We start from the raw sequence: 13,287 nt of genomic DNA, 5'->3' as shown, positions 1-13,287 counted from the left end.
TAGCAGACTCAAAAGATCTAACCTGGAAAAGAAAGTCTGTCTCTGCTGAATTTTCCGAGGCAAATACAATATTTGAAAGTCACTGAATGTTTCAAACAAAACATAACAACATTCAGATAACAGAACTGTGGTGATGTTCTCATGTGTATGCCCAGAAAATAAGCAAGTTGGGGCTTCTCTGTGATTAAAAGTCAAAAGAGTATTACAAGTCCAGCCCAGATTTGACTGTCTAATCATTTAAACCTTTGTATCATCATCATCATTACCACCATCACTGCACACTCATTATCAAGCAAAAAAAAAAAAAAATGCTTTAAAATAAATGGAAAAAAAAATCTGCAAATAGATTAAAGTGATTCCTGCTTATCACTCCCTTTCTCCCAGGGGCAGGAGACCTGGGCACTTTAAAGGAATTCATAGGGCTCCTTGGAGCAAGTGCAAAAGCCACAGTCATGAACTAAATGAATGTTTACACCTAAAGAAACATATAAACATATTACATTAGAAGGTGGCATGATATAGTGGTATATCACTGATTAAGAAACTCAAGGCCACCTTCATGTGCCACTGATAAATCAATATACTTTGACATAGTAGATAATGTCCCTCTATTTCATCTGCATCCCTGTAAAATTTAGACTTTCAAAACATATTCCTTCCAGTTACAGTCAGGTATTGCAAACCAAGTATTCAGTGAGCATCTAAATGGGAAAGCAAAGAACTTCATTTTATGGTGGGTGGCTCATGCCTGTAATCCTAGCATTTTTCCGAGGCTGAGGCAGGCAGATCACTTGAGGTCAGTTTGTGACCAGCCTGGCCAACATGGTGAAACCCTGTCTGTACTAAAAATACAAAATTAGCCACGCCTGGTGGCATGTACCTGTAGTTCCAGTTACTCTGGAGGCTGAGGCAGGAGAATCGCTTGAAACTAGGAGGTGGAGGTTGCAGTGAGCCACCAAGATCTCGCCACTGCACTCCAGCTTGGGTGACAGAGTGAGATTCCATCTCAAAAAACTATTTTGAAGAGTTTTATTTTCAATTTTATTTTCTTCATGGCATAGCATGATAGTTGAGTTGACAAATTAATAAAGCACATTGACATGTGTTAATTTTAATCATATACAGAACAGAAATTATTTTCATAAAATATTTAACCTGCATGTTACTTCCTCTAAATCTCTCTGTAGCTGATGCCCCAATTTCACTATTAGCCCTTCAGACTTGGATGTTAAGCACCGTGCCTTCCACTGGACCTCTCTTTAAATGTCACAGCTATTTCTGGCAGGTAAGACTATTGCTTTGGTTAGTGTGAACGCATACCACTGTGCATCACAAGGCACCTGAGAGAAAAGGCTGCCCAAAGCAGGAAAATAACTCAGAAAAAAAAAAAAAAAACAAATCACACAGGCTGCTGAAAATACAACAGATCTGCATTTGTATACTTATGATCTAATTTATGTCAGTCATTAAAACGAAATAAGGTGTTTAGAAAATACAGTGTTGTTTATGGCTATACTTAATATTGTGACCACTTGCTACAAAGCAAAGCAATCTTGCTTGCTCTCATGAAAGAGAGTGCAATTTAGAACTGAGAGCTCAATTTCTAAGGAGGGTTTATACATTCTATCTTGAGGCACACCAAGGAGATAGAGTTTACCAGTTTTAGAAAGCACGGCCATAATTCAAGTCAGAGAGAGGGCTGATGGAGGCTTTTTTTAAAGATTTTAAAAGATCATGAGGGCAAGCTTGCTTTTATCAAAAACAAAATATTTCCATGTGGCTTCAGGCTGACTGAATTAACAAGGCCCAGAGACTGGTCTGAAGGCTACAGCCTTTACTTTTTATTGCAACGGAGAAAAACTGAACATTATTTGACTATCAATTGTGAAGTTTAGTAAAAAGATTTTCGTTAATGGGTGGTTTTAATATTTATGTATGTGATGGTTTAGCAAGTTTTCTCCAATGTTTTGCAAGACCATTAATTAATAATAATCTTTACAAATGGAACATATAATTGTCTGATACTATTTTTTTTCTTTTTTTTTTTTTTTTTTTAGTTATTTAGCCGGTGTTTCGCTCTTTTTACCCAGGCTGGAGTGCAATGGCACGATCTCGGCTCACCGCAACCTCCGCCTCCTGGGTTCAGGCAATTCTCCTGCCTCAGCCTCCTGAGTAGCTGGGATTACAGGCACGTGCCACCATGCCCAGCTAATGTTTTGAATTTTTAGTAGAGACGGGGTTTCACCATGTTGACCAGGATGGTCTCGATCTCTTGACCTCGTGATCCACCCGCCTTGGCCTCCCAAAGTGCTGGGATTACAGGCGTGAGCCACCGCGCCCGGCCAATACTATTTTTTAATTTGCCAATGCTTAATACTTTTTATTTTGAGTATGTTTTATTATTTTTTCTAAATTTCTCTATTCATTTCTACCTGGGTATTTCTTAAGGTTTTATTCAGTCCTGTTATTCTCATGGTAGGATTTTTAAAAGCTGGTATATTATAATAAAATCCTTCAACTGTGAATTCAGTAATGTTTTGAGTTCCAGGGATTCATCTGGCATTAGGCTGACTTTGTCAAGCATAAACATCGACATGAAAAAAAGATTTAAGAAATGAAATGCCTGAATCAAAATAAGAGGTCAAATTTTCCAGGGTGTCTTGTGTCTTAAAAATCTTTCTGCTGTAATTACCTAAAGCGTGTGGTTAGATAATTATTGAGGGACACTTGCAATTGTCCCTTTTCTCTACGTAGTTCACCACATTAATTAAACGAGAGCCTCATTGGGGACAGGTTGCTGTTCTGCATCTTGAGTATTTATAGTCCTTTATTTTCAAAAGAGAAAAAAGAACCACTAAAAAGAAGATTGCTTCTCAGCCAAATTTTCTGATATACAGTTATTCTCAACACACACACACACACACACACACACACACACACACACACACGCGCGGGCGCACCAAGGCTCTGGAATGTGCCTTAACAGTCTTATTTTTGCACATTTTAAAAAGGAGGTCATTTTGAAATTTGCACATATTTTATGACCTGTAATGTACTTCTCTGATCTGATTTCACTTGAGCTAATAAAGAAATTCAAATCAGGTGCTTGCTGTGATCAAGATACTAAAGTTATATTTATACTGCTTCACAACTGTAAGGTGTTAAAGCTTAGTGAGACAAGAAGTAAACTGATAATTGATTGGCCAGGGCGCTATACAAATCTACCTAGAGGGTGCCTCCCAGGTTAATGCAATTACGGGAGAGCGCTCCTGGCTCCTGACTAAAGAAATGCCAACTAAAGTGTTATCAACCCCATCCTTCACTTTTGGAGGATGTGTCAGGATGACATTGCACTGTGTCAAAATGAAAATACAAACAAAAGCAAATAAACTGAGTGATAAGAACTGACTCAGTTTCCTTATCCATTTCCAATTACCTTTTTTAAATGCCAGCTTGCATGTTCAGTAGAATAAAAGGGATCTGGGTTCTTTATCAGCCCATCCTTAGATCCTAGTACACATACGCACCTAGTAAGTGCCAAGCAAATATTCAATGAATGACTGCACCTTTCCTATGAATTCTTCCTTAATTATCCTTCAACAGAGCTAATAGAGCTAACCTCTCTTTCCTATGTGCCCCATCAAATGCTTTCCCCATGGATTGAGTTCAGCATAAACTGCCATGTTTTGAGATGACTGGCATAAGCAAATGTCCTCTCCTGGGTTATGAGAATCTAAGAGCAAGGACAACATCACACTCATCTCTACTTTCTACAGTTTTTTTTTGTCCACTGTCTAACAAAAATGCCAAGTGAAAAGGGAAAAATGAATGAATAAATTTTGTAAGATGCCAATGGAAAAAACCCCAGAAAATCAAGGGTTACTAAAAGAAACCACTAACTCCATTTAATTGTTGTAGAATAAGAATCCCTCAAGGATTCATAGCCAGAATTAGGATTCAGATCCAAAATAAAAAAATACTGTTGCCCCAAGAAAATATCCTAATTTGTTATAATAGGTAAAAATGTATATTATTTGATATTAAACTTTTATACCACATTTCAGGTTTTTAAACATTTATCTTCTTTTTTTGTATAGCTAGTTGTAGAGCATTAAGAATAACATGCATGGCTATCACCTGAGGTGTTTATTGTAAGAGCAAATTCCTAGACTTTGTCTCTTAACTACTGAATCAGAATCTTTGGGAGTGAACCCACAGGAATCTGAATTTTTAAAAATAAGGTCTTCAGGTCGTTCTTATGCATTTAAAGATAACTGCTGTAATACATAACAAAGAAACCCAAAGAGAGACACTTGAGGATTATTTCAATATATCTCTTTTTGCAGAGATTAAAAGTAAATAATATTGTTTTATCTGCCGTTCAGAATTTTACATATGCATTGGATTCTTTTACTGACAAAAAGGCTTCTCTCTGGAGACAATAAAAAGCCAGCTTTCCCTGAGGCTTCTAGCAAAACCCCTATCCATGTGACTCTATCAATCAAGACAGAGTGATTTCCACCTTCTAGTCCTTACTTTCTTGCAAAAGGTGCTCTCAAATCTCATTACTGATGGTCCCATCTTTTATTACTGGTGTTATCAATGGGATGCTCACAGTAGCTTAAGTATGTGGATAAAGAAGAAATGCACAACATGCAGTACTGAACAACTTTAGAAGTGGTCTTTCACAGCATACCTGTATGTGTGGGGGCACATGCTTAGGCATATATGCATACCAGTTTGTTATTTATGTTGAAACCAATGTTTTACATTAATGGCTGGAATTCCAGAAAAACAAGAATTTGTATTTTCTAAACCATTAAAAGTTTAGTGGAACTCATTAACAGTCTGCATCTCTGTATATTTCAGAAGTACATTTTAAATACAACAGCTGGGGGAAACTTTTATAACTGTATGATTTGAACACAAGTACAAGAAATATATAAGTTTACACAGGGAAAAGAACACTTTCTCTACAAACCTTTATTTATTTACTCATAAGCCTCTACTTCTTTCTGGATTTGACTTTAAATCTCAACACATTTCCCAGAAATTAATATCTTCTGACTGACCTCTTTTAAAAATTCAGACACAGAAAAAAACTAAATATAATAGAGAGAGATTATAATAGTGTCTATTGTCCCGTTCTCTCTCTCTCTACACGATATCACCTCCTCCAAATTCATAGCTAACTACTGGCACATTTTTAGTTAAAAATATACATGCACACAAATATATGTGTAAATATACACATATATGTGTAAACATATCACAATATGTATATATATATATATGCTTCCCTGCAGGTGACTAGAATGCTTTCTTGGAGGTGGTTCTGTGGGCCTCTGTGATGTCTCTATTGTTATATTTTAAGTTTCTTTTTTTGTTTGTTTGTGACGGACTCTCCTTCTGTTGCCCAGGCTGGAGTACAGTGGCGGGATCTCAGCTCACTACAACCTCAGCCTCCAGAGTAGCTGGGATTACAGGCGCATGCCACCATGCCCTACTTTTTTTTTTCTTTTTTTTTTTTTTTTTGGTATTTTTAGTAGAGATGGGGTTTCACCATGTTGGCCAGGCTGGTCTTGAACTCCTGACCTCAAGTGATCAGCCTGCCTCAGCCTCTCAAAGTGCTGAGATTACAGGCATGAGCCACTACACTCGGCCAACATTTCTTAGCTCACATTCTCATGAGAAAAAACTGCTGAAAACTTGGAAATAAAGAAAGAGAATGACTATATGTCCTTTAAATGCTATTTTTATGGGGCTCACTCAATGATTATTAAGTTAGAAATCTAAGCTAAAACACCTGATTTTGACATTGCTGTTAACATTTTTATTAGTGCCTCCAAATCTGCAAATTATGTTAACTCGTACATTTATTCTCAGTAGAAAACATAATTCCATAGGTTATTGCTATTAATCAAATGTTTGCCAGATTTATATCTATTAGTCAATTCCTTTTAGAATCCCTTTGACTCACTGTTTCTATAAATCTTTATTCCTCATATATTCCTTTAGTTTATTGGCTCCACTATTAATTAATTAAATAAAATCTTTGAAATATGTTTATTTTTGTGTAAAAATCATCTTTACTTTTCAAAAACTATAGTACACTGTGAAAAGATAAATTGCTAGGTTCAACTGAGGAATTGAATCATTTTTTCCTCTTTTAGTTTTAACATTCTATACAATTTAAATTATTTTAAAACTCAGAAAATGTTTTAAGCTCATATTTATAGACTTCCTAAGTAGTACAATCTGTTAACTGAAGTAGGTAAGTAAACTTCCTTGAAAACTTCCATAAACAATGGTGACTAAATTAGAAAGATAGAAACTGTTTTCCAGGTCTCTAAGCCACATTCAATATAATGAATCCTGAATAGGAGTTCAGTGAAAAGATTAAGTAGATTTTTTTTAAAAAACACACATATCCCATGGGATCTTGCTGTAAGGTTCTTTCATAAATTAAACTGATTATACTGTCTCTTTCATTTCTCTATTTGCCATGTGTTATATACTTTGGTGATCTCTAAGAAAGCATTTAACTTATTATAAGCATTATTTTTTTTCTGAAGTACACGTAGGTATGCCAAAAGAATAGCAAGAGCAATGTCTATCCATTTAATCTGGTGGCCACAGAAGGACAAAAGCCAGAGTTACTGTAATGCAATCAAGGAGCCTGACCACTGTGGAAGCCTTGAGGAAGTGGCTGCTTTATTTCCCTTTTCAAGAGTTTTTCTTACACATCATCTGTCCACTCTCCTATAGATATGAAGTTAACTCCCTAGACAACTATCACCTTCCCCAATCCCCATCCCTCCACTTGACATACAAACCCAAAGAGATTAATTAACACTTGTTCCAGGAAGAGATACAGACAAAAACATCCGATATTGGAATATTCCTTTGTGAATAAATATAAAACTTATGGAGAGGGAGGGAGATATTTTGAGAGAGGAAAATAAATCATTGGATTTTATTGCTCCAAGCCAAAAGAAATTGTTATTTGTGGCAAAAGTAAAACAAGGTGATCTTGTACTGTGTGCTGTATTTCTGGCAATGATCTGTTATCTTAAGAGGCTTATGTAGAAAGAACAATTGTACCTACTATTATAGCATGCTCTGAGGACCTAAGGACCCTCAACAAACAAATAGTTTTGATGCTACAAGCAGGTACATACTTAGGCACAAACAGGATGGGATACATTTTTTAACTATAGCATAAATAATTTTATAAAATACAGTTGTGTAGGTTTTTATTTTTTAACAAATACAGTCAGATTTTAAATCTCTCTAATCTGAGGAAGACACTTCACAATTTAAATTCAAGAATCCTTGTTCCTTGAAGGCATACGAAAGCAAATCCTTTTGAGAACTTGGTTGAATTTGAGTCCATTTCAATTAGCAGATTCCACATTCACTTTTGAGCCATGACTTAGAAGCTATCAAGACATTATCTAACAATTTTTTTCTCAGTATCCCAGGAAAATAAAAATGTGCATTCATTAACTCAATAGGTATTCAGATGTTTCCCATTAGTAAGTTGCACCCATGCAATAAATACCATGCTCAACAATATCCCCCAATAAGCGTCAAGATTTATAAACTCATACATACCCAAATTTGTGTTAAAATTTGAGATATAAAATATTTTTACATAGTGAAAAATAGATATATATGCATTTTGTGACCAAAACCATCACCAGTGTTCCATTGCTGTTGTTGTTCTTCTCCTTATTATTATTATTTTTGGTGTGTTTGTATCTGGCACATTTGGGGTTATAAATCACAAATAACATAAAAAGGATAATGTTAATCTCCTTCTTACAAAATCCAGTGGCTTCCCACAAGTCTGTGTATAATATGCAAACTTCTAACTATAGTTTATAGATCTGGAATAATTTATCCTATCTCCAGCCTTCGCCTCTTATCACATTCACCATATTCTAGCTATTCTGGACTCTTTTATGCCATAAAATATGCCAGATTCTCACAACCTTAAAGCCTTCAGATACAAGTTTGCTCAGCCTTGAATACTTCTGCCCCACATTCTAATAAGCCCACTCCCAAACATTCTCTCTCTCATCACACAGCTGGACCCTTTCACCCTCCTGATCTTAATTTAAACATGACCTTCCTGTAGAAACTTCCCATGATCTGGCTTGTCTGACTGAACCCAAATGGCTAACGGATTTTCCTTCCCATTACATACCCTCTAATTTATGATGCTTTGCTTGGGGTGGGAGAAATGAGAGGTGGGAGTCTATGGAACACGGAAGTCCTCATGTAGAGGTACAAGGGTGGAAGTGGCTGTTCCCCAGCCTGGTTCTCTGAGTTAGACCTGACGTCCACAGAGAGAGCACTGCAGTAACGGCTAACACTTCTGTTGATTGTGGTAATTGGAACACTTAGGCCATAAGACGTGAGGTCACTGGCAAGGGTAGCAGAGCGTGATTCCTCCCTTAGTGATCTGAAGGCAGCAGATTTCAAAAAGGAAAACCAAGTGGATAAAAGTGAGCAGATTTGTTCTTTAGCACATGTGAGATACCCTTGGAGATGCCAAAAAATCACTGGGGAGACTGTGAAGGAGGCTTAGGCCTTGGAGATGAAGTTAGCCGTGGAGGGAAATCGTGTTTATCCTCAGGCTGTCAGGTCTGAAGTACCTGGGTTAAGTAAATGACCTCTGGGAGGGTAACAGTCGGCAATTATTAGCAGTTACAGATCCATCTCTATGCCAAAACAGATAACAGCATCCAGGAAATATCCGAAGTCACAAATCAATCTCAGTGTCTTTTCACGCACCCCCACGTAGTGCTTTTCCCTTTCCTCCTAGCTACTTAATGGATATGGGCAAGTTGTCAAACAGACAAACAAAGAAGTGAGGATAAATGTTGCTCTGAAATTTAAGGTGAATCATTAGTCAGACTTGGTGTCGTCATGGAATTTAGTCTGTTTTCTAACTAGCTTTATTTTAGCACAGCCATAAATCTGGCTGTAATTGTCTTTAACTCCAGTGACTCACACATGTAAGCATTTCATTTAACTTTCAACCGTGAAAAATTCCAACTGATTTGGCAGTATGAATATGCTCTTACTCACATGCATATGATCATACGATGCTGTCAGTACAACATGTTTTTGTTCTTGGGATGTTGATGGATATCATGAACCATCTTATATCTTTCCCAGTCCCCTTTAATTCCAAGAGGATACGGTTGAGAGGCAGGTAGAGCTTTTGGTCAGTGGCTAGATTTTTTTCTGAATACTAAACAAATTGGCTGGTATGAGAATTTAACAGAATATGATCACAACTTTTTTTCATGACCACAACTTTTTTAAACAGATTTATCTACTTGAAACAATGCCTCAGTCAATGAAGAAGCTTATGTATGTTCTATAACTAATAAAAGATCATTTTAACTGAAATATGACAAATTGCTGTTTTAGTCATGAGGATTACCATTTAGAACAGATACATAAACATTTACTTTTTAATCTGGATATAAGTTAAAGCAAATAGTAAAAACTTAATTTAAATCACACAACATGTTTTACCGTGAATAATAAATGTTTTTAAACTTTAAAAATGTATTTGTTACCTTGTGGGTATTTCTAAACATGATTAAGATTTTCATTTCTACAAGTAGTTTTACTCACTCACAGAATCAAAATGTCAAGACTATGTAAGGTTTTATCAAGTGCTAATGTAGCATCTAAGTTTTTATTAATTAATTTGTAAAGGAAATAATTATGAGAGTCAAAGGAAGAAGCATCACCTGCAGAGAGTTCCATTTCCAGATTCCAACAAAACTGTTAAAATATTTATGGCACTGAGACTGAATCAGACGGGTCTTGTGTACTCTGTCATGGGGCCATATTGTGTAGCAATGGGGGGTTTCAAATAATAAGATTCAGTCATCCATTTAGACTTCAATTGGAGCTCAGGCAACTTCAATTTGTGATTTTAAGGATTAATTTCAAAAAGATGCACTATCTGTAGAACCAAGTTGAAACTTATGCAGTAGATCTAAAAAGCAACCTATTTTTAAAATAAAAAGGCACAAATATACAAATGCAAAAGAAATTAATTGGAAAATTTTGAAGGTTTGTTTCAAATATAAGTAACACAAATGCAAATATAACAGAATATGTTTGTTAATATCATACTTTCATTTAACCAGTTCTAATAAGTAAGGAACATATATGAATTTTTTAATATACAAAAATACCCCCCAGAACTCCATTAAGTATACCCTGTATGACCACAGAGTAAGATTTTTTTAATGACTATTAGCATGGGAAAATTGTGAACATATAGATATAATAATTTAAGATTACTAAATGTTTTAAATAAAAATCGAAACCTCATATTGCCAATATTAAAAATTTCAAAATATAAATACATATGACACCAATGCATACAATGTTACTTTGTCCTGAACATAAGTTTTCAAAGATTTAAGTTTGAATATTCTCCTAAATGCTTTGTGAGACTTAGAATAAAATATAGTTCTTCAGAACTCCTGACAAAAAGGGGGCAGTAAAGAAGCAAAAAGATTTTTATGGAGTTCAGGGAAAGCTGAAAAGGCCTTTCTCATACATTCCCAATTTTCTAGCCAGTAAATGATGGATCGCTTTTTAGTTAGCCTGAAAAATTGCTAAAATTAAATGTTTGGATAGAAATGTGGAATGCAGAGTTCGCTAACCCTTTTTAATTTAATATTTTCAAAGAATTAAGAGAAATCAATTGTATTTTATTTTATATCATATTTTAAATTACTCAGCCCTAAATGAATGTTATTGCAAACCTAGCCTTATAAGAAGAATACATTTAGAAGCCCTAGATGACATAAAATATACAAATAATATGTACAAGTGATGTATTTGTTTTCATTCTAAGTGTAGCTGTCTAGCATTTTCAATACATTCCCCCATTTGACATCTTTTATCTTCACATTTAGCTAATGGGTAAGCAAAAAATTAAGTGGAATAGTTGGAGAGAACAATTTTCTTGTAACCTAAAGAATAGTAATATGGGATAGGTATTTTATGCATTGTTTGGACTTACAAACTAGGCTCTAATAATAGACATAATAGTTTATTCAACTAATAGCTACTGTCATCCTTAGAGGTTATTAACAACTCAAAGTAGTGAATTACATCCAACTAAAAGGTGCTTTTGTATAGACGTTTGTTCTCATGGCTGGTCACTTATTCTTCAAATATCTTTTAGGCACCACTTACAAAAATGGCCAGAGATATAAAATCTGCATATATAATAGAAAGAGCCAGATAATAATTCAATCAAATAAGGCATATAGTACCAGGAAAATATTTGTACCTCAGTCTAAGGCAATCTGAATTCACCAATATGTTTCTTTGTTGGAATTATTTCAATATCTAGTCCTTAAAAACGTCATGCACATTTATACCAGTGGTTTAGTTGATTACTTCTTCTGAGCCCTAGTCTCTTAAGCACAAGTATACATACTTACAGCAATATCTCTGCATACAATATTTTTGTGGAATGAAAACGTTTAAAATATTGATGCTTATTTCAGTGATGCTGAAATGGTTTATAAAAATTCTATGACTATAAGAAATTCATGAGGAATGCAATATATCAGGAAGAACAATGTCATCTTTACATGAAAAGCATGTGTGGGAGTAATTTTGAGAGGCTGGAATCCAGTGTTCTGTGTCACTTTTTAAGGTATGCTTGATTCACAGCTGACAGCTTTGATTTGAAATCACCTTTAAAAAAATGTCTATGTATCAGTGCAATTAATTCTAACCAAAAGCTTGTTGGAGCTAACCACAGCAATTATATATTAAAAATGCTTATGGGAGGAATGGAAGATTTGATATTTGGGCACTAAAGGGCTGCTGTGATAGTTATTATACACAACTGAGTTTAAAATAAATGTATGTTTGGTTCTATTATTACATGTTATAAAACATGAGGGAATAATAAATGTTATATAATTCATTAACTACAAGAAAATTTATATAAGAAAACTAATTTCCTAATATATGCACTATTTTCAGTGTCTCCAAAACTGTCAGCTCTGCCAATGTGACTAGCAGATGATGAGCAGGCAGTCTGTGTGGTATTATCAACTACACAGTCAGAAATCTGAGTCTTTCTTTCACCTTATGAGCTGTTTGGGAAGAAGGTGTATGTGTGTGTTAACGGGGAGCGAGAGGAGATTAACTTGTAAGCCATTATCTGATGCAAAAACAGACATTTACTAAGTCATCTATGAAGAGATGGTTCGATAATAGCTAAGCATTCATATAAATCTTCAGGGACCCAGATTCTCTCAAGTGTGACCGAATACTCATCTCAACTGCCAGCGCTCCTATTGTAAAATATCACATTTGGCAAAGGGCTCTGGTGTTTTGAATTCTGCTCAGTGACAGGTTTATTTTCAATATGATTACCACTATCTGAGGACAATAAAATGACCTTCAATTAAAACCCCTTTTAATTTTGTCCACCTGAGTTTCTCTATGGTTGGTATCTTGCTGTACTCTAGGAATAATCTTTAAAACATTCAAAGGTGATTATAAGAGAGGTATCTAGGAAGCCATATAAAGTAACCACTGTTCAGTGCTGTTCTGTACACCACTACTAACACCATAAGAGAGGACAAAAATTTATCCAAGGAAGGGAATATTACATAGCCAACGGGATCCAAAATGGATTCAGCACAACTGAGCATACATGTACAGATCTGTGGTGACAAACAGGTGCTGCTTGAGTGCTTAGCCTAAGGTTCTCATTCAGTTCCTTCCCATCACCTAATGTGTTTGACATCTAGGCTTTTTATATTATACTATAGTACATTAAAAACTTCCTATTATAGAATTTTTAGGCATACATGACACATTTCTCTACTTGTGCTTGTGCTTGTATAATCCCAGACGAGTGGAAAAATGCTTCACCGGGCTTTATTAGCATCCCTAAGTACAATTCCATATTCGGTTTGGTGAAGTGAATTTTGGCATAATTTATACTGAGAGGCAAATACATAATGGAAATACATAATGCTGAGTTAACTGGGACTTTTTAAATATTCTCTTGGAGCCAGAAAATCTAATCAATAATTCTTTTGTGGAATCCTTATGTTTGTAGAAAACAGGAACATTATTTACTTTGACATTCTTTTTGTAAGGGGAAAAAGATTAAGTTTATATCCACACAAAAGGAACAATCTAAAGTATAGAGACCTATATTCATGTTTCCAGACCCGTCACTGAACTCATACTTAAAAAAAAAATGCT

At 35.2% G+C, this 13,287-nt stretch overlaps 1 protein-coding gene and 1 long non-coding RNA gene across 19 annotated transcripts in view; both read right to left on the bottom strand.

Moving 5' to 3' along the window:
- Positions 1-13,287, bottom strand: part of SNCA (synuclein alpha) — a 121,133-nt gene that overhangs the window by 21,706 nt on the left and 86,140 nt on the right. The window contains exon 5 of one of the 18 annotated variants that reach the window (XM_032239615.1): positions 9,695-10,039. The exons of the other annotated variants lie outside the window; for them this stretch is intronic. Within the exon in view, the coding sequence (XP_032095506.1) occupies positions 10,028-10,039 (12 nt within the window). The 3' untranslated portion in view covers positions 9,695-10,027. Of the gene's footprint in view, positions 1-9,694; positions 10,040-13,287 lie in introns of those variants that run through there. 18 annotated transcript variants of the gene reach the window in all.
- Positions 2,450-5,438, bottom strand: LOC116524402. The gene is made up of 2 exons (XR_004257315.1): positions 5,231-5,438; positions 2,450-3,715 (listed from the first exon to the last, which is right to left on the bottom strand). It is a non-coding gene; the product is annotated as an uncharacterized LOC116524402 (long non-coding RNA).

Source organism: Sapajus apella, unplaced genomic scaffold, assembly GCF_009761245.1.
Source record: "Sapajus apella isolate SASKATOON/1434 unplaced genomic scaffold, GSC_monkey_1.0 scaffold45, whole genome shotgun sequence".
In the NCBI taxonomy this organism is placed as follows: Eukaryota; Metazoa; Chordata; class Mammalia; order Primates; family Cebidae; genus Sapajus; species Sapajus apella.
The sequence above is the reverse complement of the archived record's forward strand: the minus strand, read 5'-3'. Positions and strand labels throughout refer to the sequence as shown.